Source organism: Aulostomus chinensis, chromosome 3, assembly GCF_037954235.1.
Source record: "Aulostomus chinensis isolate RoL2024-O1b breed Wild chromosome 3, RoL_Achi_v1.0, whole genome shotgun sequence".
NCBI classification, from domain to species: Eukaryota; Metazoa; Chordata; class Actinopteri; order Syngnathiformes; family Aulostomidae; genus Aulostomus; species Aulostomus chinensis.
Genome location: NC_141322.1, coordinates 16,636,542 through 16,664,529, shown reverse-complemented (window position 1 = coordinate 16,664,529; position 27,988 = coordinate 16,636,542). Strand labels below are relative to the sequence as shown.

Below are 27,988 nucleotides of genomic sequence, written 5' to 3'. Positions count from 1 at the left end.
CCTGCAGGTTCAAATAAATGTTGTAAAGAACAAAGTCCCCTAAGTTATGAATACTTAGGTAAAGGTACTCAACATTGCACTGAAGTACACAATTTTGCTTAAAAAATTACTTAGTTACCTTCTACCACTGACTAAAATGATCTGGAAAAGTTTTTTTTTTTAAACACTAATTCAATTGTTTATGATCAGGTTCACTTCAAGGATGTACAGCACAATTCGGGGGTACACTTTATGCCCCAATACACAATCAAACCAGACAGGGACTTTTTGGGGGGACAACAAGTGCATCATCAACGCAAAGACAATACAGTGGTTAATTGAATTAACATTTGGACCCGTAATGACATTCAGGGCCTCTGTTTTTCCAAGTAAACCTGTAGCAGTTGCCTAACTGAACATCAAGTGTCCACTATTTGATGGCTTATTAAGTTACGCAGGAAGACCCAATCTTTGTTTTGAAAACTTTATATTATAAACATATTATACTATAATTAATATACTATAATTAAGTAGATAGATAGTAAGGAAAATTGATCCTCCTTGATTATATAAAGACCAGATAAGGAGATAATAGTCTGTGTCTGACTTATGGTTCTTTGCTTGCATTGTATGGAATAAAATCCTTACAGCGGCACCCAGACTGGCAGCACGGTGGTGCAGTGGTCAGCACTGTCACCTCACAACAAGAAGGTTCCAGGTTCAAGTCCCGGCTCCATCACAGGATCTTTCTGTGTGGAGTCTCCATGTTCTCCCTGTTCCTGTGTGGGTTCTCTCTGGTACTCCAGCTTCCTCCCACAGTCCAAAGACATCAAGAGGGGACGAGGCTGATTGATACTCTAAATTGACTGTAGGTGTGACTGTGAGTGTGAATGGTTGTCTGTCTCTATGTGTTGATCCTGTGATGGACTGGTGACCTGTCCAGGGTGAACCCTGCCTCTTGTTCAAAAGCTGCTGGGATAGGCTCCAGCCCCCCTGTGACTCTTAACAGGATAAGTGGAAGAAAATGGATGGAAATTAGATCCCACGTGCCCGGATGACCAGAGTTGAGAAGGCCGACAAGTTTCATGTATGACGTATCTACACGTTCTGCTTTGAATAAGTGTACGGTACTATGGCGAGGAGGGAGGACTCGCTGGACAGTGAGAACTCCAACTGTTATGGCTTGTCATGGTACATTCAGAGGGAATGTGCTGCAGCTGTGAGCGTCAACTGCTAGAGCTCCTCATCCTCTCCACAGGGCTCGCCTGAGGAGGCATCTGTGCGTGCGTGTTCCAGCAACAGGGTTTTATTTTTTTAAGGCTACAACACAAAACTATTGAAATATGACATAAATAAACATATACATTCAGGCTTTTCAGTTTGTGACCCTCTCTCTACCTGAACAGATCATTTTTTATGAGCTGCTCAGTCTGGTTTGACTTGCAGATCCTGGAGATTAACAGTGACGTGGCTTGTAGGTTCCCACGCTTGAAATATTCCCTTTGGCACGTTATTCTAACATACTTGTCACCGCACTTCCAAGAAAATTTAGCAGTAAACAAATGTTTGAAGTAAACTGCTGGGAATGAAATAAGTAGTTGATTTAAGAGTGGGAGGAAGCAGCTGAAGTCTCCTTTTATTGCTTGCGCACATCTCAGTTCCATTTATTTGCCTCTCATTCCATATGAAAACACTTTGAACAGCAAATTAAAAGAAGCATTTTATTGAATCTTGAGATTCACAATTTGTCAGTGCGATTCATAGCAGAACATTGAGTAACTGGAACGGCATGGTTCAGAGGTAGAGTGACCGTCTAGCAACCGAAGGGTCGCTGCTTCAATCCTCACTTCCCCCGGTGACCATGTCCAAGTGTCCTTGAGAAAGATACTGAACCCCTCATTGCTCCTGATGGCCCTGTGACGGACTGGTGACCCGTACAGGGTGAATCTTGCCTCTTGCCCAATGGCAGCAGGGATAGGCTCCAGCCGCCCCCGCCCCCCCATGACCCTTAAAGGATAAGCAGTATAGAAAATGGATGGATGGACACAGAGCTGGGTATTGAACATTGATACTTTCATGGCCTTGTGATAAGATGCCTTATCGCTCAGTATCAGATTTCAATACCATACAATAACTAAGTTTACAAGTTGTGACTTAGTTATTTATCTGTTTTCATGAACAATTTTGATTGAAATTCAACAACAAAACAAGTAAAATGTGTTTTGAGAGGAAAAATTCCAACATGAAGGAACAAGAAACAAGATCTGAGATAGACAGATTAAGTTAAACCACATTTTGGCAAGTAGGCAAATACTTTCATGTCACGCACAAGTGCCATGTAGCTGAAAATTAAACTGAGATTCGTAATGTAAGATTCATTTTGATCAGTATTGAAACTACGACAGTATCGTTGAGGAACTGGTAGCAAGGTGACAGTATTAGCCATGTTCTGAGCCATACTCAGCCTCAGCAACTTTTACATGAGAGCAAAGTCAAATACCGTAAAAATGAGCCCCAGATATTAAAACAATGTGTGGTCGTAGCGAAGAGCTGCTTATGTTGCAGTATGATGCTCGGTTCCAAACCAAAAGAGATCTGGAAATAAATAAATTAGGCGGCAACCAAATAAGGAGACACACTCAAGCCAAACAGATGAGCACATTTGCCTTCCAAATATGAGACTGCACCCCCACAGGTAACCCAGAGCTGAGGTGGCCTCTGCGAGCCAGGAGAGGATTAGTCCCGTCTGCAGCTCCTCTCATGGCTGAGGTTGTTTTCTCAACTGCTGCTTCTAGGAAACAAAGATGCACCATTTATGTGTGTAGGAAACAAAGGTACATCGACCTGTGATATGACAGGAGTCGATTTAAATGGGCAATGCAGCAAACTTAAGAGTTACAATTAATTTGAACTCAAGTTTCTGATTTACAGCTTGACTTCCTGACTCATTTCAAGTACTCCAGTGTGATTTTCAGTGCCTTTTTCTGTCGTTTTTGAGTAGAAAGACAGCTCATTTGTTGTTGTAGCTGAAAACATGGCATGTATTTACCGAAAACTTCTGCTAGATTTAATGACTCCCGCAATGCATCTGTTATTCAAATGTATGCAACAAAAACCTGTGTGTGTGTGAGTGTGTGCCTCTGTTTTGGATGTATGTATCATCTTAGCTCCTAATGTTCCGACAGTCTAAGTCAGGATAATTCATTGACACTTTTTCATGTCACCCTTCAAATGAAATTGAAACTTCAGCCTCTTTAGTGTCAGCGGCTCAGCCAGCATTGTAAGAACTCCCTACAGTTTCTGTCAGGTCTGTTTCTGTGGGATGGGGGAAGAGCAGATGCTGTGACAGGAAGTTACTAACATAGTCCAGATGTGAGGACAAGAGACCACCTCCGACACAGCTGCAAAACGTGGAAGAGAAAAGGCGGGGACTGCTGACACACACAGGGTTGTCCCTTTTATTTTAGAAATAAACCTGACTTGGATTCATACAGTAATTATTTTCAAATCAAGGTACTAAAACTTTCAAGCTGTAGATATAAACAAATCAGCAAGATGACAAAAGTCTGTGTTTGATTCCGACAAGAGCCTAGTGGGCTATTTCATTTTGTTCAAAACTATAAACAAAATGCCAGCAGCTTAGCTGTTGTTCCTGTCCAGTTATCTTGGTCTGCTTGAAGCATTGTTTCAACATGCAACTTGATCTTTATAAGGAAAACAAACACATTTTTAAAAAAGCCTGAATCCAAGTTCATATTTTCAAATCAGTTTCATCTTCATCCTTTTAAACACTCATTGGTAATAATTCTGCATTTGTGTGCCCTCTAGTGTTTAGATGAAGTATTGCAGCAAATCCACAAATCAAAAGTTAACGGTGAGCCATGATTGTGGCAACCGTACGATTTTTTAAAGTTATTTTTTAAGGTTAACCTTTACTCAGAAAACCAAACTTTTAATTGAAGATGACAGAACAGTACAACACACACACAGTACAGCTTTCTCATAAAACCTGATCCATTAACTGGGTTATAGAAGAAAATGTCAGCTTTTATCTGTGATATTCATGCTGGCTGGGATTCAGAAGAGAACAAGAACGACTAACAAAGCAAAGAACCTTTTTCACCATAATTACACACAGGCACCAATCAGTTCAAACCACAGAAACTATTTAATTGACTCCAGGTTTAAGGCCAGTTTCTTTCGGCTGTTTACTATTAATAGTTTACTCTGTCTGGACCACAGACCTCAAGAGGGGCTGCCTGTACCTCTGAGCACAGTGAGGAACTTTTAGGTTTCCCCTGTCTGTGGTTTCCACCGTCCATTAAGAATTGTCTGCTAATCCTCATCTTCCTCTTCATCAATTAAGACCATCTTCCTTCTACGCTTCACTGGAGCAGAAATATCCTCCTGGTCCGAATCTGCTTGGCCATTTTCGTCCAGATCCATCACGGTGGGGGAGAGATGCTCTAGAAAGACAGCTTGGTTTGAATCATACAACATTTAAAGACTGAGCCATAAAACACATTTAATCAGCTTAATCAAAGCAGTTAAATACTACACTAAATACCTGTTTTCTCCTCCTCGTCATCAAGCACTCTGCTTCTTTTAGCTTTCTTCTCGCGGGGTCTGATATGAACAAGAAGAGATTTAGAACTTAAATCAATGGTCATGTTAAAGAAACCTTTCTGGGTTGTAGTGGGATTTATTTATATACGAGTAGGTCGGATACCTCTCAACTGTATGATCTAGATCCTCAGCTGGGGGCCGGTCTGAAACAGGAGCTACAACCAAGGAAAGAGAACAGTTATGCTAGATGAGCAGCGGAACAACTGGCGCACGATTCTTCACCTCGACTGTTTTCTACACCCGAAACTATCATGTAGCTTCCTTTACAATAGATTTGCAACCTGCTTTCAATTAAAAAGTGCTTAAGTTGTAAAACTAAAGGATCAATTCATCCATCCATTTTCTTCCGCTTATCCTGTTAAGAGTGGCTGGGGGGGGGGTGGAGCCTATCCCAGCAGCCTCTGGGCGAGAGGCAGGGTTCACCCTGGACAGGTCACCAGTCCATCACAGGACCAACACATAGAGACAGACAACCATTCACACTCACAGTCACACCTACGGTCAATTTAGAGTATCAATCAGCCTCGTCCCCTCTTGATGTCTTTGGACTGTGGGAGGAAGCTGGAGTACCAGAGAGAACCCACACAGGAACAGGGAGAACATGGAGACTCACACAGAAAGATCCTCTGCTGGAGCTGGGGCTTGAACCCAGAACCTTCTTGCTGTGAGGTGACAGTGCTGACCACTGCACCACCGCCTGGATCAATTCATATTCATAACATTTTCAAAATGTTTTAAATTTTTTTCAATTTAAAATTAAATTTTAATTTTTTTAAATTCATAAAATTTATTTTTTAACCATTAGCACCGACTGTATTTACATGTACAGCAGTATTCTGGTAAGTTAACACGTTAGCAACAGGTTTTTTTTTTTTACATTATGGCTGAACAAGGCTATGGTTTCAGAACGCAACAACAAAAATAATAACAACAACAATAATAATATGTGGAATATTTTCTTAAATCAAATGATACAGAGACACTTAAATGGCTAATTCTACAGGAATTTCCTGAGCATTTTGTTAACTGTATGCCAGCAGAAATGCCTGACGACTACATATGCCTGCCTCTGTTGAGAGGAATTCCCAACATCTCCATCACTGGGGAGGAAATTCCAAATGTTCAGATTTCTTGTAAAATCCGAATGGGAATATTCTAATGTATAAGTAATGTGACCACCGTAGTGGCAATGTTAAGCTCAGCAGTAGAATTCTGGCAGGATGTGAATTGTAGTCAGTGTGGCTGATGTAGTGTTTTTGTTTATACTTGTGATGCCCTGGATTATGAGATGCTGACTATAAGTGCAACGTGTCACACTGATGCTCATTGCAAGTCAGAAACACTGTCATTTCAGAGGATTTTATGTTCAACAGGTTGCAAGTTCATTTCTATTCATTTTATTTCTGTTCATTTGATTTATTTCTTGATCTGAAAAGGGGGACTTGTAGCCCATTTTAGCTGCTTCACTGGGTTAAACAGGCCATATTCTGTGTGCACTGCAACTGAACACTCACCTGTGTGTTAAAGCTGTAATTAACCGAGATGAAACACAGAGTCGTAACCGTCCACAAGTACCTGTATCCTCGGAGGTGTGGCGTTTCTTCTTGCGTGTGAGCTGCAGGGCTCTCGGTGCTTGAGCTCTTTGCTCATCAGAGACCACCTCATCCTCCTTTCCCGTCTCCTCTGGGGGATCTTCGGACAAACTCCAATCATGTCCCTCAGGGTCCTCGCCTCTTTTAGACTCATCCTCCTTCAGACTAAGTGCTGCTGCTGCACTCCTGAGCTGAGAGGGGCTGATCTTTTCTGGGATTCTCCAAAAAGATTCCTAATTACCAAACCATGAAAAATAATTGGCATTAGTTTTTCTCAAATCTAAGCTGTATTTATAATTTTATTTTGTAAATATGATAGTAAGAAATCAAACAAGCTCCAAAATTCCACTCAAATGTGATTGCAGCAGATAAATTGCTATGGTTAAAAAGTGGTGATTTCACAATTTTTTTCACTAAGTATTAAATAAGAACTCAGATGGACCTGCTCGTCTGCAGGCGCTCGCATCCCCAGCTTACGCAGCAGCCGCAGGAAGCTCTTGTTCTCCATGGCTTCTTCATTTGCCTCGTTCAAAGGGACAAGAGCCACGGGCTGGGAGAAACCTGGGGGGGGGGGGGGGGGGGGTGTCACATCATAACACCTCAAGCAACTTTTAAGACGAAACCACTCAAAACAGAAAAGAAAAACAACAACAATGCAGGATTCATACCATCTTCAGTACGGTCCTTTGCGGTTCGGTTCAGACAACGTTGCAGCCACAGCAATGGTTCAGACAAGCCTGTAATATAAAGGCTAAAATTATTCCAAAGAGAAAGTAAACCACTGAAAACAACAACAATTTTGGGGGGGGGGGGGGGGGGGGGTTTCTCCTCGTAATAAAAAGAGGCTTCAGTATTTCTTTGATCCAAACTCAAATTCAACATTTTACATTTCTTTATCCACCAATATCCATTTAAATAAAATGCAGTCCAGCAGAGAGGATGGAGAGGAAATCCAAGGACTGCTCTGGGCGTTTTGACCTTAACCTCACCTTCTTTATGTAGAGAAGACACCACACTGCTCATATCAACTCTCCCCTCGGTTGTGGATGAGTTCTGGCTCCTCCTTCCGCTATTTCGTGACTTTTCTCTCACCGGTTCATCATCATCTTCTTCCCCACTTTCTTCAGAGTCATCCTCTTCCTCATCTCTGTCTGCAGGATCATCTGGGAAATCTTGCGTTAGCTCAGCGAGGAAATCTTCTTCAGTCTGCAGCAGGAAAATAAATTAACATTTTATTTTATCAGAAACATAATTTGAAACAAATTTTGGTTCTGTTGTACTCGTGGAAACCGCAATGGAAAAAAAAGTACGATTATTGGGGGGAGGGGGGGGGGTGATTACAATGATGAAAAGTGATAAGCTGCAGAAAAAAACATGAGGCACACAGAGCCCTGTGAGCTTCACTGCTGCTTCCAACTTAAATCTTTAGATTTGATTCAATAGTAACAAACGCATCAAAACAATGCCCAAGTACGCACATCATGAGGATGATTTAGACAAAGTGAGAATGAATACTTTGCCAGGTCTCTCCACAACACAACAAGCAAATACCTTTTAAAATGCTTATTTTCCAAATGGGGTTTGGATTTGATCACTTACAATAAGCCAGACATGGTGTTACTCTCAAGTTTTGTTTCTTTAGTCCATTTAAGTTGGCTAAGCCTAAATACAAGTGTGGCCTTAATGTGGAAATAAATGCTATACATCTGCAACCTGTCTGCTGTTCTGCTGGTGATTACTGCAGTACAAGGACAAAGTAGAACTGAGGACCTTTACCATTCCTCTCCCGGAGCTCTTCGCATGAGCACTGCGACTCCTCTTCTTGTAAAGTTCTCGTCTCTCTGAGACCAGGCCCAGGCTGAGCAGCTTGTCCACCACGCGCGCACGTGAGCGCTTCGCTGTGAGCTTCTTCAGGATGTTGCCGAGCACGTCTGTGGAAATGCAAGTAGTTTTATCACCGAAGAGACAATAACCACACAAATGAACGAGAGAAGCATTCAATACTTACCGTCAGAGTCTTTGTATTCTTCAAAGAGCATCTGCAGCTCCTGTTCCTGCTCTTCGGTCCAGAGAACAATCCGGGTACCTTTCCTACGTTACATAAACAAACATAGCATGATTTTTGCGACAAATGAAAAAAAAAAAAAAAAAAAAATCTCAGACTGTTCTGAGTACATACTTCTGTTTCTTCAGCTCTTTGGCGTTGTCCACCAGGCCCATATGCACTAGCTGTGTCACTACCTGGCGTCTGGTACGGCTGCCGTTGCTGAGTAACGGCAGCAGAGTCTCCACGATGTCTGGAACTGGCAAGAGTCATCGCTCAGTGAATCTGACTGTATCTCTGAACACCAAATACATCAGAAAAGATTTGTAAACGACGACCAAACAGGCCACAAACCTTCAGAGTCACAGTGCGCTTCATACAGGCTGCGTAACTCCTGTTCCTCCTCTTCAGTCCACGTCGGTTTCTGTCCCTCGCTGACATATTTGACATATTAAAAACATTTTTCAAATAACTGAAATCATTTTTTAAAAAAATCTAAAAACACAATGTTTTGGTATGAATGCTTCACAATTTTACACAAACACATGAATGTGGAGCACCAACCTGTCTTTGCTGTAGCCCTCTGTCATCTCACGTACCGCTCCTACATTTTTCCAGAACAGTAGCTCTACAAACGCCTTGCTGTTTTGTGCTGCCAGTGAAAAGAAATGGTTCAGCACGTATTTGGCGAAGGTAACAAGCTCCTGTACAGGAAGAGAAAGAAGGTAAGCTGCCAAATCTTCAGTTGACTTGCTTGTAAACAGTAACGTTGGGGCCATCACTCGACCTTGTAGGCAGATGCTGCCGCATCACTCAAGATCTTGTTGAAGAGGTGGAAGACAGACAGCTGGAACAGCAAGGCGTCCATTTTGAGGTCGACGGCAATGCGGTGCAGCATGCGAACGACGCAGTGGTTTGTGTGAGGTGTGTTTTTGGAGTAGGATCTTAATAACAGGAGGTATGGACGTACGATACCGGGGCTGGCGAACCTGTGCAGGGTAAGAGAACGCGTGCCATTAGGGAACATCGCAGGTTGTTCCAGTCACCAGGAAAGAGACTTTGACCTGCTTCTTCACCTCTTAATGAAGTCTAGAAAGTTGAACTCTGTTTCAGAAACCTGAACAGACTCCATCTCTTCCTCTTCCAACAGAGCTGCAACTGCATCATCATCCTCCTCCACCTCAGGCTCAGCAGGAGCTGGTCCTGTGATTAAAGATTTATTTGAATGACGCAGGTCTTGTGGTACTAAAAGGTTTTATAAATACAGATTCAAACTTACGTGGAAGGCTGGCATGCAAAATCTGCTTGAGGAGTTCCAGTTCCACTTCAGGTTCCACATCAGCAGAACCAAAAACATCTCCCTCAGGCCACACTTCCCTGAGTACAACAGGAAGAATTTCTTGAATTAAAATATGTGTGTGTGTGTGTGTGTGTGTGTGTGTGTGTGTGTGTGTGTGTGTGAGTGTGCATGAGATTGGTGTAAAGAGGATATGCTGAGTCTAACCAACCTAGCTGCACGGAGAAGAGCCAAAGCTTCAGGTCCCAGACGTGCCAGCATGGCGTCCTGCACCCGCACCATGGCCTCAGTCCGCTGCTCCTCCAGTGGCGTCTCAGATGTGGCGTCAAATGGCACGATGCTGTCGGTTAGCGATGCTGACAGCTTCAGACAGACAGGTGGCGTAAGTTTTACTGTCATCTACCCCAGAACTCACCCAACGTTATGACTCTAACTCTTGAAAGCAAGACACGCCCAAGCTAGTTCGCCATGTGTTTTGTCCTTTTTTTCACAAGTTGGTGAGTGAGTATTGTGGGAAATGCGGCGATTAATAGTGTTGCCAGTTAGTTTAAGCATGTGTTCTTGTCAAATATATTTGATATAATATATATTATATAATATAATTTTAATTGAAGGTCTGGTGTGATGCAGCAGATCTGTCATCCAAGACAGAAAGTTAAAAAGAGCCTTAAGCTCGTGATCTCAGGTGATATCGACCAGCCTTCTTGAACCAGACACCCACACTGACCTGGAACCCTGAAGCCTTCAGCTCCTCCTCTACAATCCTCCAGTTCTCTTCCAGAGCTTCTGGACTCATGTCTGCAGCCGGCTGCTTTTTATCCACTTGAGACTTCCTCCGCTTCACCCGCTTTCTCTGCAAAGTTACCACAGCCAGTCGTTAACATTTAAAAAACATAATATACACACAAACACAGACACATTACAAATTCAGTACACACCTGAACCATCACGTTTTTGCGACCTTTGCAGAAGCGTTCTAGCATGCGCAAGAAGAGGTGAGTTGACTCCACTAAGTCTTTCAGGTAGGAGTGAGGCTGGTGGGTTTCATCGAACTTCCTCAGCAAGGTCAGGAAAATCTCCCTGTATTCCATCATGTAGAAGATGTTACCTAGAAGGTGAAGGGAGGGATCAGATAATCCCGAGCTCAGCGGGAGTCTAACTGGCCAAAACCCGGCCATAATTCAAAAATTGAAACAAAAAAGTGCAACATCTGAACCAGAAGCAGCAGCGTCTTACTCTTGATCACGCTGGAACTGTGACGGATGCTTTCGTCCTGCGAGCGGTCCATCTCGTTCACAGTTAGCAGCAGTTCCTGATATGCTTTCAACGCCAAGTGCATCCTAGAAAAGAGACGAATAGAATAAACTGACCGATCGACCATATCCCCATCAACCTGCATCTTAATGATCTTTGTACCTGCGGGACCAGGACGTGGCCTCTTTACGGTCAGTGAGCATCATCTCATAGTAGTTGGTGATGTTGCGCTCAATAAAATGAAAAGCTCGAATGGACATGGTCTCTGAAACTAAATCCGCACGGAAATTGTTGCCTCGGTTGAAGGCCATGAAGAAGCTGAGGGCCCAGAGGTAGTAGGTCTCATCGTGCTGCTGAGTCTGCTCTCGAATCAGACTCTCCTGTAGACGAGGCAACAGAGAACCAAGACAGTATTAAACCTGTTGTAGATTAGCCTTCTTACCTTAATTTAATTCATTTGTGACCAGGAGCTAAAACTTGTCCTCTCCATTTAGTTAGTTTGCCTATATCTCACAGCATTGATATAACCAAATTGAGGGCAAAAGTTCAATCTTGTGGCCACAAAATAACTAAACTGAAGGAGTAAGTTACCCCCAAATTAATACATTTACTAAGAATTTGAATTTTTTTCTCTCTATGCCCACAAAAAAGTGTTTCTATCGCCACTCCAGGGCTCTGTATTAGAGTATCAATCCCCTTTTGCACATAAAGATACCTCCTCTTTAAAATCCTCCCTTTTTATATAGTACCTTAAATACTCTTTCCTTAGAAACCCGGTTTAGATTCAGCAGCTTTTACTGCTCAGTTCTAGTTATCTGACCCTGTCAGTGGAGCGTCTCACAACAGAACAGCTTTTGGTCATTTTCCAGTGTTTTGTCAGCAGACAGAATTGACAGTGACCGACCTCCATGCAGCACAAGGTCAATAGAGAGCCATCAATAACTTTCCTCTGGTGTGGGTGTGTCTTTATGTGAGTCCAAGCTACAAAAACACAAATGTGACACTGACTAACCTTCACAAGGTACATGAGGTGATTGTAGCAGTTTTCTAAGAAGTCCACACAGAACTCTCGCAGGAAGAGTCGGACGTTTAAGGCGGAGCGCCGTTGGTCCTTACATTCCCGGGCCCGTCGGTTCCTCCTTGGAACACGTCTCACTGCTTTGCCTATGTCATGAGTGTAGTTCTTAAACTAAACAAAAAAGTGAAAACACAGACGAAACACATGTTGGATGCGTCATCAATCCTTGTCTTGCAGTGAATTTGTCTGAGTTACTTGACTCACATCATTAATTTTTCGATGATAAATGACATCTTTGTCCCCAATAGACTTGAGACCCTGAACGACGTATGAGCCACCAAAGCGCGAGTGTCTGGAAAAAAAAAAAAAATTGAACACAAACAATTTTTCCACTACTTGTATTGTTGGATGCAGTTTAGCAGTTTCCAAGGAAACAAGGAAGTAAAAATTTTTCAGATCAAACGCGTCCAATACCTTTATAAACAATTACTTAAAATACGAAGCACATTGTTACAGACGTAAGAAATACTTGAAATTGTGTAAAATTAATAATCCAGTATGGTTGCCATAAGAAGTTAGCGACAGCCACCACGAACACATCTTAAACTCTATTGAAAACGTGTTCTGGAAACAGCTGTTGAGCTCCAGCACCAACATCAATGGTGTTGTAGCATCGCTTATGGAGACAAGACATACCAGAGACACTGTTCAGCTGGTGAAAATCAGTTGAAAACAATGATATCATGCAACACCTTATTATTTCAGGCAAGGATTTAAATAAAACAAAAAGTATATCGATACGATATAGATCTGCTTTCATGTACCTGCTTCCTCTCTGTAACGTGCGAGATCGCTTCGCTGCCACCTCCTTCTGCCTCAGAGCCTCCAGCTCCTGACAGTCTCTCTGCTTCTCTTCTGCTGAGCGAGCTTGACCGGCGCTCACCAACATTTCTGGTGTCTGTATTGAAAAACAAAAACAAAAAAAACAACCTTAAATATTGAACAGCAATATTAAACCTGCTGTGTAGTCGTATCCAAATAAAGTTTTTCTGTCCAACCTGGTCTCTGAACATGAGGGAGATGATCTCCAACACGTGCAGACTCCACTGCTGCTCGCTCTGGGCCGACGCCAGGAATTTGACCAGGTCATCAAAGCCGCTCATGTGAATGGCCCACAGCAGCCTGTCATGGACGCTGGCATCATCGTCCACCTTCTACATCAGGAGGAGCAAGTAAGGGGTTAAATTTAAGAGCTTGGCTTTCTCTTTAGTCCGTAATAGACCAGCAAATGTGCGTGTCAGACCTTCTCTTCACACGGGTCCGCAGGTACGTGCAGCACATTCCTAACCAGCAGCAGGATTCTCTCGATCAGCAGGTTGTCCTCTTCCTGTCTCTGCTCCCAGTCCTGTGTCAGTGCATCAGCAGAGAGAGAGACAGAAGGAGAAGAAGACATGCATACACACGATAAACCCAAAAGTTTAACTGTCATAATCTAGGAAACAAAAAAGTAATGTTTACCAGTCAGACACTTACCAGTTGTAAAAGATTGTACAATGTCTCACTTAAAATGCCACACACCCTCTCATTGGCAAATGCCTGCGATTACAAGCAAAAGATGTGTATCACCATGTTAGACAAAGAAAGGATTGAAAGAAAAAGTCCCCTAAATTCAAAGTAGCATTATTTAAAGGAACAAACCAAACTTGTGGGGAAATATGCATATTCACCCTCCTCCCCAGACCAAGACAAGTTAGGTACCTGGAGACCCACAGAAACTGGGTGAACGCTAGCTAGCTGAGCGCAATGAATTGTAGCAGATGGTAAGTGTTAGCATGACTCCATCAAAAACATCATCAAATACACTTTTCTCCAAATTGGTCTTTGCCTATATTAATTCAACGAGGGCTGTGAATGACATTCACTGAGACCGAAATATTTAAAATGGCATGACATCGTAATTTTAGCATCAGATACACATCAGAACTACTTTCCTGACTGGGCTCAGTGAGGTGAAACATCTCAAAAGCCTCACTGTAACTTAAGCCATTATGTATTACAGAGAGGAGAGAAGGGTATCGATTTCCTCCTTTGGCTCTGGGGAGAATGACAAATCAGCACACTCCAAAACTAACGTTTGTGTGTTCTTTCAAAAACAACAACAATAACCAAACTGTAACAAAAATGTAATACCTCTTTATAGGCCTGTAAATGAGATGTCACTTGCAAAAAGTGATGTCTAAACACGGGGTCATCAGGGACTTTACCGAAGCAAAGCATGGCAGGCTGGGTGAGGTTGACCATGAGCCTGTGACACATAAAAACACATGAGCAAGAGCTTCTACAAATACTGATATTTTGGAATGAACACTTGTATCATTATACCCCTAATCATCAGAATATATCAAGATTTAAAGACATATTTTGTCCAAGCAATGTATAAATGTATTATGCATGGATCGGTGAAGAGAGCACTTTAATTTTAGGGTGTAAACCTGATGCAGGCATCAAATAAGGCCTTGTCCTGTCCGTGCTGAGTAATAATAGGAAGAAGGTCATGTTGAACGATCTGGCTTTCACCCAGCTGCTGGCGGACATCACGGCTGTCATCTTCATGGCGTAAATACCTGATCAAGTCTTTCACACTCTCTGAAACACAACACAATCACAAGAACCTGTTAATTACAGCTTTCTTTTTTGTTCCCACAGTGATGCAGGACAATGAAAATGAACCCCTATACTGTTTGAAAACTCACCTAAACAATCCGCTTCTTTGTGATACGTGTCTCCTTCCAGATAACCAAGAGCGCTGCACGTCGCCAGAAGCTCACAATTCATCTTGAATAAATCCACTGACTATCAGTAAGCCCCAGGTGAAAGTTCAGTCTGTCAAATGAGACATAAAAACACAAAGAAAGATAATCTGAGGAGGTCAAATGTACCGTCTAGAGGAGCAGGACAATCACGTTTGAGAACTACAAAACACCACAAAACAATCATTTCCTGCACTTACAATTAACCTCACATTTTCTGTAATCTTTCAGAAAAATCTCATTATATGTCGATGTTATTGTGACATACGTGTTTATTTTTGGGTGACCGGGGTTGCAAGGGCTCTGCTGCTTCTCTAATGATTCTTCTTTATTTTCTTCAAGACTTTTTTTTTTTTAATGAAAGGTGAAATTTGATCAGCACAGTTTGTAAGCAAGACTAAGTCTAAACCGTGATGTACGCTTGATGTTTCAAACATGGTAGGGAAACTGCACCCAATAGGAAGTGGGAACAACCCAGCAGCGTTTTGGCTCATCAGCCTTACAGTAATAATGGTTATTGATGGACAACTTTCTGATCACAACTGTGATATCCATAAAAAAAAAAGTTACAGTGATTCTTAGAATTAAAAAAGTTAAACTGCTCATTTGCCAGTTGTTGTTTTGGGACTCCAGCAGAGTAACTACTCATTAAAACATGTCAACTCATTAAAACAGCGGGCATATTCAAATAGTCCAGCTTGTGCTAAAAATACAGAAATAATTTTTCAATAAAACATCCAAGGCTCTTCGATACTGACAAAAAAAAAAGGTCAAAAAATAAAGGGTTAAACCAGGTTACTGTGTTCAGCAGTCATTTGTCTTTGAGAGGAAACTCCGCCCCGTTTAGAACTCTGTCTTTTACCAGTGTCACTCAGCATTTATTAAAAAAGGCATGAGAGAACAGTGTGCACTTGGCTACATGCTAACGTTAGCTACTGTGGTGTTTACGTTCATACAGTTATAATAGCGAACACTGATGCTATCCTTTGGTACGTTACCAGTTCACACCAGTTTACAGGCGGAGAGAGAACACACATACATTTCCACATACGCACACAAACACACATACATTTACACACACACACACACACACACACACACACACACACACACACACACACACACACACACACACACACACAAATAAATGTCTAAACTTTGACAGCCAAACTGCCGCAAACTTACCAGGCCATTCAAGGGCTGCTTCTCTTCAGCAGTACAACTCTGGCGCCAAGAGAGCGAACGAAACCTGAAGCGGAAGTACAATGTCGTCACTTCTAGCGCTTATTTTCCCCCTCGAGTTTGACTGTTCAGGCTACGGCGAGAGAACAAGCACGACGGAATTGTGGAGTTGGCTGAGCAGACAGCGGAGGAGAGGGAAGGTGGGACAGTCATTCAGGGTGCCAGGGTTTGAGAATTTAGCGGAATATTCCCGAAGTTCTGCTAAAGCGTCACCTGGAGGTTTGTATCAGACCACATACACACCACATACACACATTTCTTTATACCTCGCTACTGTAATAAAAAAAAAAACTTGTTGCAAGTGTATTTCTTCTCTTGACATTAATGTTTATGTAAGCGCGCAGAATTTTACAATAGAAATTGGTTGAAAAAAATGAAAAGTGCCTTTGTTAAAAAACAAAACAAATATTCTTTAATTGGACAAACAATTAATAAACAACTATTTTGGTTCAAAAGAATGAAGTAGATCGTTTTTTTTATATTGATTCAATATATAAATAAAAACATATAGCATAGATGAAACAATATTAGATTTTTGATTGAAGTATAATTGTGAATGTTTTTTTTTAATTACCTCATCAAATCTTTATGTAAACAAGAATGATGTCATCTAGGAAGTGTCATTTTCCATCATTCACATGGCAAGAGAAATGTATAAAAGCCTCCAGTATGTGCAGGACTTTAGAGAAATACAATACATTGTAATATTTAGTAGGAACTCAGGTGTGCTGAGGGACACAGACGAGGGAAGCTATTTTTATCCAAGCTGGGGAAGCTTTGGCTGCTGCCCGGTCCGATTCCTGGATGTATGAATGGATGAATGTTTTTTAAAGAGCTGTCAATGGTGGGTAGATGAGAAAAGCCTCTATCATGCAAGTCGTATTTCCTTCGAAGGTAATAAATATCCAAGCTTGTCCCTAGACAGGAGTGGTTTAAGACGCTCTTATGTTTTGGTCTGAAAGTCCAAAATGCTCTTGGTCAAAGTAGTTCAGAACATCCTCCATACACCAAGTAGAACAGTGTGAACAGAAAACACAAATTGGCTCCAGTTGAGTTTATTTGCACTTACATAATCATTCATTGATAGTACCAGATACACACAGCTCTCATCTTTTCAGTGTCATCATTTTCTTACATGTTACATGTTTATTGATAGCTGATGATGTCTTTGGCGTTCTGGGAGAGGAAAAGGACAGCAAAGCACCTAAAACCAATGCTAATATGTTCATTTGTTATTGATGGATGTTTTTATGGTGTGTGTGCGCGCGCGTGTGTGTGTGTGGACTAGCGGGCAGTGTTCTAATTCTGTTAGTAAGTCATACACGTGTATCTATGATTCTCTTACACTATTTTTAAACTGCAGCTTAATGCTTTGCTACAAATGCGTGGTCATCTAAGGATTCCACAGGATTGCACTGTAAATAAAGGCCTCAGGTGGTGTATGTTAATGAAGTGGTTTTGCTTCGTTCTACGGATGACACCATTGAGTCTAAGAAGTAAAGCAGCTTTAATAGCACCGGTGACACTGTCTTAAGGGATTCATTCAACATTGCATCTATACTGAGAGACTCTGCTAGACAATGAAACACATAAATAGTTGGAATGAGGACAATATTGGCCAGAGGGTGTTGTTTTTCTCTTATTTTTGTATTTATCATGACACTGGCTGTCACATTATCTTTTCATATTTTATTCACTCGTCCTTGTCGTCCTTTTCGTTGCGCGCTGATTCTCTCTCCTTCTCCCTCCTGGATTCCTTCACCACCTGACCAAGAAAGAAAACATAAATATGTAATACACCGCGCCACTGTTTCTCACAGGTTTTCCACTCAAGAATTGTTATTATTTTTAATGTTATCTCATGATGCCATTTTTGCAAGTCCCTGTACCTCTCCATCCCTGGTCTCAACCGTCTTGATCACAACAGTCCTCTTGCTGCTCCCACTGTCTGGAGTTGATTCATAGTCTGCATAAAACATTTATATTCTGATGCATTTTCATTTTAACAAAAAGACTTCTTTTTTTAAGGACATGATTTTTCATGCAGATTCGCTTCGCATGTAAGTCACATCAGGAATTGCTATTTGACAGTGAAACTGTCATCATCTTTCATTACTGTTATATCTTTTATTATGTTAGGGGTTCCCAAACTTTTCAGCTCAGGACCCTGCTCACACACTGACAGGCCCGTCCAGCACAACTGAATTTAAAGACGACGTAGAATTCATCTGCTTTTTTTTTTGTATCCGTTCTTAGGGCTGTGTGATATTGACAAACTCATAAGCCCGGAGTTAATTTCATAATCACGTCTTTCAATACACATTTTTATGTGGTACTTTGTCAAGATTACACTTAAAGGTCACCACTTTGGTAACCTGTGTTTTATCAGAGTAAAACAGAACTACAGCTCACCTCGGTCACCAATGTGGTTTGTCATGCCCATGTTGAGGATAGGTACAGTAATCCTGAAACACAAAAGTTACGTGTGGCTATTATACCACTTATTGCACCAATTCATTTTCAATGGTCATTTTAGACTTGAGGTTCATGACTGTTGAAAGCACTGGAATAAAACACTGATGGTTTACAGCCCTCAGCTCAAAACTGTAAACATCAAGAAAAGTCAGAAATAAAATACTGTCGTTTATACTACTGTATATCCATTTTGCATTTGATGAACAACTAGAAAACTCTTATCTTGATTATGATCAGACAAACATCCTCACCTGCTCTCCTCGCCTTCCAGCAGTTTACGATAAGTAGCAATCTCAATGTCAAGAGCCATTTTGACATTGAGGAGGTCCTGGTACTCCCGAAGGTGGCGAGCCATCTCGTCCTTCAGGTGGCGAATCTCTTCCTCCAGTCTACCCACATTGTCCTGGTAGTTAGCAATCTCATTGCCAAACTGGTCCTCCATTTCACGCATCTGCCTCAGCAGCGCTTCGTTCTGAAAGCGTGTCATGAAAGCATTAGGGTGTCATCTGCATAAGGTGAGGTCATCCAGAAGAATAAAAGTTGAATGTTTAGTCTCACCGTGTTCTTGAGAGCATCAATTTCACAGTTGAGAGACTGAATCTGCCTCCTGGACTCACCAGCCTCCTGCTTGGCCAGTCTCAGAGCATCACTGTTACGTTTAGCAGACTCAGTCAAATCAGCAAACTGCAAAAACAAAGATGAAATACGTGAGCTTGTGTAGGGGTTTCCTTGTGTTAGTTGTCTGTCTTTCCGTCTGCCTACCTTGGACTTGTACCAGTCCTCAGACTCCTGCATGTTCTTCATAGCTATGGTTTCATACTGGGCCCGGATGTCCCTCAGAGCACCAGTGAGGTCAGGCCTGGAGGTGTTGTCTACTTCCATCCTCAGCTGATGGGTCTGCACACTCACTTGTACATCCTGGATTTCCTGAAAATACACACATACAAACAGATTGTAATGTTGAGTTTTTAATTGTGTTTTTACTTTAATGGTCATTTTGGTGTTGTTCAAGTGTGCTGGTTTATACTGAGACGTGGTATTATGAATATCTCTCAGTACTCCCTGGTGCAACAGTTCTTATTGCAGCACAGTCGCATTGTAGTTTGTAATGACTGTTGGTGGATCAAATGTTCTGGCTGCTTGTGTCTGTGTCCAGTTAAACTTCAGCTTGGTTTGACAGGAGTTCAAATTACTCTTGACCACTATAATATTTTCTATGGCCCGTAGGCTCCTGAATGAGATATATTTTTCCATACTGCAGAGGTAAGAAAAACATGAAGATTAAAACGAACCAACACATCATTAGATGCTAAGTTACACGTTGTGTTATTTCTTGGACTGTTGATCAGTTTATCACTGAACCGGTTGTTGCAATGAAGTTGTATCATGAGTAGTATTCTGCTCTGTAGGTTGTTCTCGATAAAGCTACATAGCAGCTTTTAGTGTTTACGTTGTCCTCGGCAGAGCAGATTGTCATGGATTTTTTTTTTTTTTTTTTAATTTCTGCATGTTCGGTTGAGAGGTGGGGATGAAGCGGCACCTACTTCATCATGGATCTTCTTGAGTAATTCAATCTCATCCATCAGAGACTCAATCTTCCTCTCCAGCTCCAGACGGGACAAGGTGGCGTCATCCACATCCTAGAGGGTGTATGACATCAACATGGTATCATATCAGTTATTTCCAGAGCATTTCCTAATAAGTTTAGTTTGGGTTTTTTTTTACATTGTTTCATCTAGTTATTTTTTCTTATGCTTCAATATTAATTTTTGTTGTTGTTTGTGTTAGAATTAATGTGATGGAGCTTCTAATTCTCAAAGACAGAGTAGTTAACTGCTTTTAGAATAGATGAGCAAAAGTCTACAGCCTTGCTAGCTTAACTCTCAAAACTGTCAGCTGTGTCAGCTCAGCTGCTGTGCTTTGAGGGAAGTGCTAACATCTGTACAATAGCAGTCTCATGATGATGATGCTAACCTGCAGATGTTCACCAGATAAAATGTACCACATTCCCTAAAAATGTTCCATTAAGAAGCTTTAGCAAAACTGTGCTAAATCTGCTAATAGTGTGGATAAATAACAAGATATAAAGCAGCTCTGATCTGTTATATTATATATTACTACCCACTACAGAGTGATTCTGGACTTGTAGGCGATAAATCAAAGTAGTTTATTCTGACCTGTGGTCAATACCACTCTTGTGGTCATGGTTGAGAGTGCTTACCTTGCGGAAGGCAATCAAGTTATTCTCAGCATCTGCCCTCTTCTGGGTTTCTTCCTCCAGCCTTAATAAAACACATAAATACACAAAATGTTTCAGATAATCTAACAACTCATTTCAGACATCAGTAATCTTCCTGTCACAGATGGGAGACAGGTTGTTTGTTTTTTTTTTCCTCAGCCACCCCAACCTCATTGTCTAGGGTTGCAACAGGGCATCAGCTGGTAAAAAGCTTCCTGGATCAATTTGTTGATTCATTGTCCTGTAAAAGGTTTTGGGAGGGCACCCGGTGGGAGCAGCAGCTGCTCCCCTCAGCTAATAACATTAATAAGGTTGTCCACTCTGTAAACGGGGTACTAGATATACACACTTACCATAATTGTCAAGAGGATTGAGTAACATTTTTGAGGACACTAGTAAAATGCCCTGCAACCTGACGCACTCCTCAGGCTTTTTTGCTTAAAAAAAAAAAAATCACAAAACCGAGCGAAGTGAGACGCATGAAGATTTATGATAAATGTCTTCTTATAAAGCTGCAGCAAAGACAGTTGAAGCGATGAGTTGTCACAATGTCAGATCCATGATTTGGTTCCTTCGCTGCTTATGCTGCTAACTTATTTGTCTGATGGTCCTTCTGTGGTGCAGATGAGTGGATGAGTCCAGCACCGTCTGTCCTGTCAGACACAAGTCAAGCCCAGGCTGAACATAAAGTAGATTAGTGTGGACAGCATCGCATGGCGGATCCTGATTCCTCATCTTTAATTCATGCTATGTTACAGGGGTGCTTTGTCCTAATGGGGTCTCTGGCACCATCCCATCAGTGCAGAGGGACACTGAAAACACACCTAATGGAGTCAGTGAGTCACATTGATTTTTTTCTGACGCTCCTCTCATCACGCCAGTTAAACCAACCCCTCTTCCTCTGCTCCCATTTTTTCTCTGTCCCCTCCCTGCCCCTCCCAGTATCAGGCCCCTCCTCCTATCTCCCCTCTTCTCCCTGTATGTATACATCAGGGGGGCCCAAACTTTTTCCCTTGGTTGGCCAAAACTATGACATATGGTTTGCCAAAAATGCAAAATAACACAAGATCAAAAAGTGATTGTAATACTGTATATGTGGCTGTTACATAAATATATTACAAATATATATTTGGAGATTTGCTTCCCTCACACAACAGGTCAATTTTTCACATGTATCTAAGACGTCAGCTAAACCAGAAAAAACTGTAACACAAGAAATTAAAATTCTAGAAAAATTAAAACATAACGAGGATCCCACTCATTTAAAGAAATTATTGCACAAAAAGCATTAACAGCAATTTACAGTATAGATGTGTGCATATGATGATGATTGTTATTATTATTATTATTATTATTAGGTGCAGCATGGCTCAGAGGTGGAGTGGTGAAGGGTCGCTGGTTCGATCCTCACTTCCCCCGGTGACCATGTCAAAGTGTCCTTGAGCAAGATACTGAACCCCTAATTGCTCCTGATGGGCCTGCAATGGACTGGCGACCCGTCCAGGGCGAACCCCGCCTCTCACCCAATGTCAACTGGAATAGGCTCCAGGCTCCCCCAATCCTTAACAGATAAGTGGTATAGAAAATTGATTTATTATTATTATTATTATTATATTGTTGTTGTTGTTGTTGTTGTACATGTGGCAGACCATATCAAACCTTACAGGGGTTTGGCCCAAGGGCCACATTTTGTTTAGCCCTAGAATATTTGATTGTGTGATTCTAAGGAAATTAAGGAAACCATTAATGATTAATAAATGAATAATGTGTACATCCTGATCTAATTTTTCACATTGCCATATAACATTAATTCATGTTTAAATATGGAAAGTTGAGGATATGCAGGCTGATACACTGCTATAGAGAAGATGCACAGCAGTGTCATGTATCACGCTGCTGCTCACCAGTGCCACGCCCTAGAGTATCACTGGACACATGAGGCAGGCATCCAGTGACTCCACCTCCCCTCTGTTTAGAGTGGACTCTGCAGTTATTGTGACACACACACACACACACACACACACACACACACACACACACACACAAAACCTATCTATCTGTCTATCTCTCTATCTACCACGTGGTGATTACAAACCTCTGTTTGAGCAGGGTCAGATCCTCAGCCAGGTTGTCCCTCTCTACTTGGTACTGGTCTCTCTCCTTGCCGATGGCATCCATCTGGCGCCGCAGCTCCCTCAGCTCCTCCTGGAAGATCTCGGTGGCACGGTTAGGCTGGCCATGCTGCTGCTGGCCTTTGTACTGGTTGAGCTCTTGCTGCAGTGCACCATTCTGCGTCTCGAGATAGCGCACCTTCTCGATGAAGCTGGCAAAGCGGTCGTTGAGCTCCTGCAGCTCGGCCTTCTCATTGCTGCGGGTGGTTAGGAACTCCTGGTTGATGGCTTCAGCCAGGGTAAAGTCCACCTTGTCATAGGTGAGGCGAGGGGCCTGGGCACTGGAGCGGGAGCGCTGTTGATGGTAGGTGTTGGCGCGGGAGGAAACCACAGGTGACATGGAACGCATGTAGCGCCCTGAAGAGAGGGGCACACGAGAGGATACATTGGAATAAGAGGACATAGCGATGGGGTGAGGGCTTCCGAAGGTGCGCCTGTAGGAAGTGGAGGTATGCATTGAAGAATGGCTCATGGTTGGTCTTGTTCTGCTCTTTGTCGCTGATGCTGTAAGAGTCGGAGAGGTAGCGAAGCTAGAAGATGCTCGTCAAGCAACAGGACATTCGAGTGCTGGGGCTTTTTATCCTCTCAGGCTGGCAATCCCATCATCCTCGCGCCTCCCCCTCCCTCACTTTTCCTCACCCCACCCACATGGACCCTTCCTTTCTCAATCACTCTTCAGCAGGCGAGCTCAGGCCACTCCCTGCTCCTCAGAAACAGACCCTGCCTCTCTGTCCCTTCACCGGCACTCCGTCTTATTCTCCGTCTCGACAGCTCCACCCTTTTAACCAGAGCGCTTGGCAGACTGGCGTCCACATTATTGCTTCAATAACTAAAGATTTCTCCTCATGACCACCTTTTGTGATTTATGTCTTCTTTGACACTTTGCACCAGCACTTATTTATCAAGTCTTAATTCTGATTCAGTCATATTCTTCACGTGTACTTCCACTCACTTTGATATTCTTAATATTACCAGCACATGTGCCAGGTTTTCTGATGTATATATCATAATAAGAAATGATGAAACTGAGGCTTGAATTAAATCACATGGGATTAAATGATGTTCCATTTGCCTCCCTCCTTCTGTCCTGGCTTCTCCACTCTGTCTTTCTCTCCTTTTACAGTAAAGCAATACTTTATTGATATCCTGGGTGTCTGGGGCAGAGCCATGACTCTGCAGTTATTCTATCCCTTTGAAATGCACTACATCCAGGAATCCATGTTGCAGACACACGTTGCCAAATAACTTTCTTGCTGCAGTTCCGGGGAGTAGACATGATCAAAATGCGCATTGTTGGAATTTTAACTGCAACAACACAAGTAGGTCCTGCTGTATATATTATATCAGATTATCTCAGAATCTCCCATTTGTCTTTTTGTCAGTCACCAGATCAGAAACAAGACCGTTATAAGACTATGAAGAGCATATTAATTAGTTGATGTTTCAGCAGAGGTGTGTGAATTGAGGCTAATGAAGGCATATTGGAAGAGAAGTCCAGTAAGTTAAATGGTTTGCAGGCTCCTTGAACATGATTATTTTCACCTGGACTTTTCCTGTCTGTTGCACGTACATCTACTGCGGTGTCAGTTTTACATTTCTGAATCAATCACTGCGAGCATTAAGCTGTAACTTAGACACCATTCGATACTATAAAACATTGTACATGCTAGTGTAGGTACAACAGCTTGAAAAGAAAGGTAAAAGGTACTTCATGTATTCGGTGTCATATTCCTCGTGCTACTGCAACTTGTACCTGTAACAAAAATCTTTATGACATCGGGTGAAAACTTAAGCTCCTGTCAGTGCAAGTCTCCTGGAAAAGAACGCAAGTCATTCTTAAGTCAGTTACCCCCCCCCCCCGGCAGAACCATGGGAAAACAGACCTAAGATCAGATGATTGGGGTTGGCATGTGCAACTGGGATCAAGACTATGTTCTACCTAGACCCAAAGTTTAAACAGCTGGTTAGGGGTAAAGATTTTAAAAAATGCTTTTAGGGTTGGGCTTGGAATTAGGGTTAGGGTCAGGGGTCAGGGGTCAGGCATTCAGTTGTGATGGTTAATTTAAGGGGCTGTAGGGAATGGATATAGATGAATGTCCATGTTGGGCCCCTCAAAGAGAGTGCTGTGTGTGTGTGTGTGTGTGTGTGTGTGTGTGTGTGTGTGTGTGTGTGTGTGTGTGTGTGTGTGTGTGAGAGAGAGAGAGAGAGAGAGAGAGAGCTCTATAGTCATTTTAATTGAGGTCTGCAGACAGGCTTCTACTCCAGTATAAAGTTGATGTAATTCTGGGCATGCTCAGTGGCGACTGGGTGTGGTACTCTCTTTCCTTTGTGTCACCAGTGGTGCTCAATTCCTCCCATCCATTTATGCTCTTATATATCCAATATAATACACAGCCAAATACAATATGTAGTGCCATGTTTTTGGCACTCAGTGAGATGTAACTTTGGGTTTCCCTGAAGCGAGCTGTTGTAAAACCATTCACAAACACAGACTTGATTTTGCTCTTGCTGCTGCATGCCTGCTACTGCCGAGGTCTGGCGTTCTGTGTCATATTAGTCATCGCCCGGTAATTTAATCAACCTGCTTTATGGTCACTATCTCTCTCCTCGCTCTACCTCCCTCTGTGTCTCATTCTCTGGTCACAGCACATTTTACTTTCCGTTGCTTAATCTGCTTCACTTTCCCTGCCTATCCCTTGAGATTATTTTTAGCAATATTTAGACCACGTGTTAGCAAATACTAGCATGTATGTCAAAAACATACAACCTTAAGATTTTGGAGCTGGATCAGTAACACAAACCTCCTGCCAGATGTTACCATTAGCCATTGATCCTTCTGGTTCTCAGATCATTCCCAAAGGGCCCATAAATCCAATCAAGCCTCTTTGTCAGGATCAAGCTAGAATATCTGTTTCCATTCCATTTCCATGGGTTGCGCTCGCAACCTGTGTGTCATATTTCAAATCTCAATAGCTATTTAGATAGAAGTTTTATGGGAATATATGGTATTTGCATCTTTTATTATATTTTCATTATAAAGGCACAAGATCTAGCACATTTTCCTAAGCGATGTTCGCGTTTTGGGTGTGGCTCCTGAACAGCAGCAACAACACAGCAGAGCTGAGATTAAAGCAACGCTTACCTGTCACGTCATGCAAATCTCAGTTGGCACGCTTCAACTTTTTAAAAAGAAAAATCCCAGAATTTGGTGATTCATAGTGGTCTTACCACTACCATGTTAAAAGAAAAGAAAGGCAGTTTAAATTTTCATGTAGATCAGTTTTTTGTTTTTTTTAAATGAGCAGTTTTTTTTATATCAGGGCATGTGAATTATGGTAGTTGCTTCAAATAAGCTACAATTAAAATATAGCAAGAAATTGGAAGCTTTAACATTTGGGGCAAGATTATGGTTTAGTTTGATTCAGGGAAAACAGTGAAAAGGATTGTTTTGGTCTGCAGCGCTACAGTTTTTATTCCAGTAATCACCATTAAGTGGTCATATTGTCTTGCCATTTATCTTGCCTGCATCGATGCACCTCATTGTGTGGTTGTCATGGGTTGTTATGACATTTTCTCTAGAGTCAAAGGGGGAAACTTAATTAAATCTTCAGAGGAGGGTCATCGGGGCTTTCCTCTCCTGTCTGGTAAACTGTGGGATGTCCATATTTAGACATGTATCTGCAAATGATGTCGACTGTGGTGGATGGTTTGCGTTGAAGCTGAAGAAGCCGTACAAAACCCCCTGCGAAAGAGCAGTTTGTTCTTGGAGATGTCTTACATGCAGTGCCATGAGGTTGGTCAACATTAAAAGACAACAATACATCCAGAAATTATTTTTATTTTTGTCAAGTTACGATAACACATATTTGCAAGTTTGCAGTTGGACATGAACTCCAACTTCATTTACACATTACCCTCTCAAAAATAAACTTATTGACAGGTTCAAGGTTGTATGGTCCTTACTTGTGCTAAGATGACTAAACACTGGTGGGTTAGAAAAACAGCAGGGCTTTTCACATTTTGAAGAGGTAAGGTCAGATATACGCTACGCAGCAGGCAGAGAAGTGAAGAGTACATACGGTTCTGTCCTGTTTGTGTACATGGATGACTCCTGATGAGTGCTGACAGGGCATTCAGACTGCAAGGTCATTCATTTTGGCTGCACAGTGACGTCTGCACTGAAGTACTTGTGGACCCTCCCAAATGTGATGAGAAACACTTAACCACGTACCCAGGGGGGTTGGGGTTGGGGGTGGGGGGGTATTACATACGAGAGAAAGAACCGTTTTGGTGTGACACCGTTTTATTTAATACCGCCACTGGGGGGTGTTGCAGTTCAGCAGTTATCAGTTTCAATTTCTTTTATGGTTTACAAAGCATATGCTTATCCAATTTGTTACTCTGATCTTGTTACCTGAGTAACAGGGGAAATTCTCTCCAACCTCTGACTTAGTGATGATGTCAGGCTTTGACTGGGACAAAAGGAGACAGAAGTTGTGATCTTCCCAGGCTGCAGTTCTGACCAGGCTGTCAGGGTTGACAAGGCCGAGATGGAGATCATCTGTTAAAGCGGAAGAGTACGCGGCTGCAGTGTGCAGAATGGGGCGGGGTTCAACATTGAACATTTAATCCCGCACGCCCTGATTTAATTTGTTTAAATGTGGGATTTGGGCGGGGTTAAATGCAGGGCTGTTCTCACTGCAGAGCACATCAGGAGTTAATGTACTGGCCAAACAGCAGTCGTGCTACATGCTACCAAGAGACCAATTATCAGTCAAGAATGATAAATGAATGTGTTTAGTAATTACTGTAATGGTGCACTGCAGTGTAGGAGGATATTCATTTGGAATAGTTATGTGAGTAAAGAGAGCATGTGGGGTAGAGCATGCATGAATGATGCATGCCAGAGCAAGCAGCCCCCTGCAATATCCCGTCTTGATGAGAGAGGTTGCAAAATATTTACCGGTCTTATTTGAAACCAGCGAAAGCAGACATTTCAACACAACATTCTTGATGAACAATTTATAAGAAGATAACTCATGCATGCTCACCTTGCCTTTGAGTCCCCCCTCAGCCCACATCATCCTGCCATTTTGCTTCTTCCATTAAAGAAATTTGCTGCAATGACGTCAGCCCTTTTTTTTCTGCACCAGTTTGTCATATGATGTGCCTGTTAGTGTCTGCAGCCCTTTGTCTGCTCAGTGTATGAAGGTAGACAGTTTCTGCTTATGCTGTGTAAAT

At 42.1% G+C, this 27,988-nt stretch overlaps 2 protein-coding genes and 1 long non-coding RNA gene across 5 annotated transcripts; 1 reads left to right on the top strand and 2 right to left on the bottom strand.

Annotated features, from left to right (window-relative positions):
* Positions 1-3,426: 3,426 nt before the first annotated feature.
* On the bottom strand, positions 3,427-15,952 carry timeless (timeless circadian clock). 2 transcript variants are annotated; one of them, XM_086199026.1, is made up of 30 exons: positions 15,806-15,952; positions 14,564-14,693; positions 14,303-14,456; positions 14,001-14,115; positions 13,344-13,406; positions 13,114-13,215; positions 12,869-13,024; positions 12,635-12,768; positions 12,075-12,162; positions 11,805-11,981; positions 10,955-11,172; positions 10,775-10,878; positions 10,477-10,646; positions 10,266-10,391; positions 9,750-9,901; positions 9,521-9,618; positions 9,318-9,444; positions 9,029-9,230; positions 8,806-8,945; positions 8,596-8,675; positions 8,377-8,500; positions 8,206-8,288; positions 7,974-8,128; positions 7,187-7,403; positions 6,866-6,934; positions 6,640-6,758; positions 6,181-6,430; positions 4,709-4,760; positions 4,547-4,605; positions 3,427-4,445 (listed from the first exon to the last, which is right to left on the bottom strand). In XM_086199026.1, exons 2-30 carry the CDS (start codon positions 14,643-14,645, stop codon positions 4,315-4,317), a joined length of 3,747 nt encoding a protein of 1,248 aa, XP_086055152.1. In that variant the 5' UTR covers positions 14,646-14,693; positions 15,806-15,952; the 3' UTR covers positions 3,427-4,314. The 2 variants fall into 2 exon arrangements, with proteins under 2 accessions (XP_086055152.1, XP_086055153.1); XM_086199027.1 differs by lacking the exon at positions 15,806-15,952 and adding an exon at positions 15,619-15,670.
* A 957-nt stretch (positions 15,953-16,909) lies between these two features.
* prph (peripherin) lies at positions 16,910-27,845 on the bottom strand. Of its 2 annotated transcripts, XM_086199029.1 has the most exons (10): positions 27,799-27,845; positions 22,672-23,104; positions 20,559-20,619; positions 19,882-19,977; positions 19,100-19,264; positions 18,896-19,021; positions 18,589-18,809; positions 18,275-18,327; positions 17,752-17,828; positions 16,910-17,627 (listed from the first exon to the last, which is right to left on the bottom strand). In XM_086199029.1, the coding sequence occupies exons 2-10, from the start codon at positions 23,094-23,096 to the stop codon at positions 17,556-17,558; spliced, it is 1,296 nt and encodes a 431-aa protein (XP_086055155.1). In that variant the 5' UTR covers positions 23,097-23,104; positions 27,799-27,845; the 3' UTR covers positions 16,910-17,555. The 2 variants fall into 2 exon arrangements, with proteins under 2 accessions (XP_086055155.1, XP_086055154.1); XM_086199028.1 differs by lacking the exon at positions 27,799-27,845 and having other exon boundaries at positions 22,672-23,336.
* LOC147267914 (uncharacterized) lies at positions 19,417-26,971 on the top strand. Its single transcript, XR_015112083.1, has 3 exons — positions 19,417-20,002; positions 21,335-21,412; positions 21,935-26,971. It is a non-coding gene; the product is annotated as an uncharacterized LOC147267914 (long non-coding RNA).
* Positions 27,846-27,988: the final 143 nt, after the last annotated feature.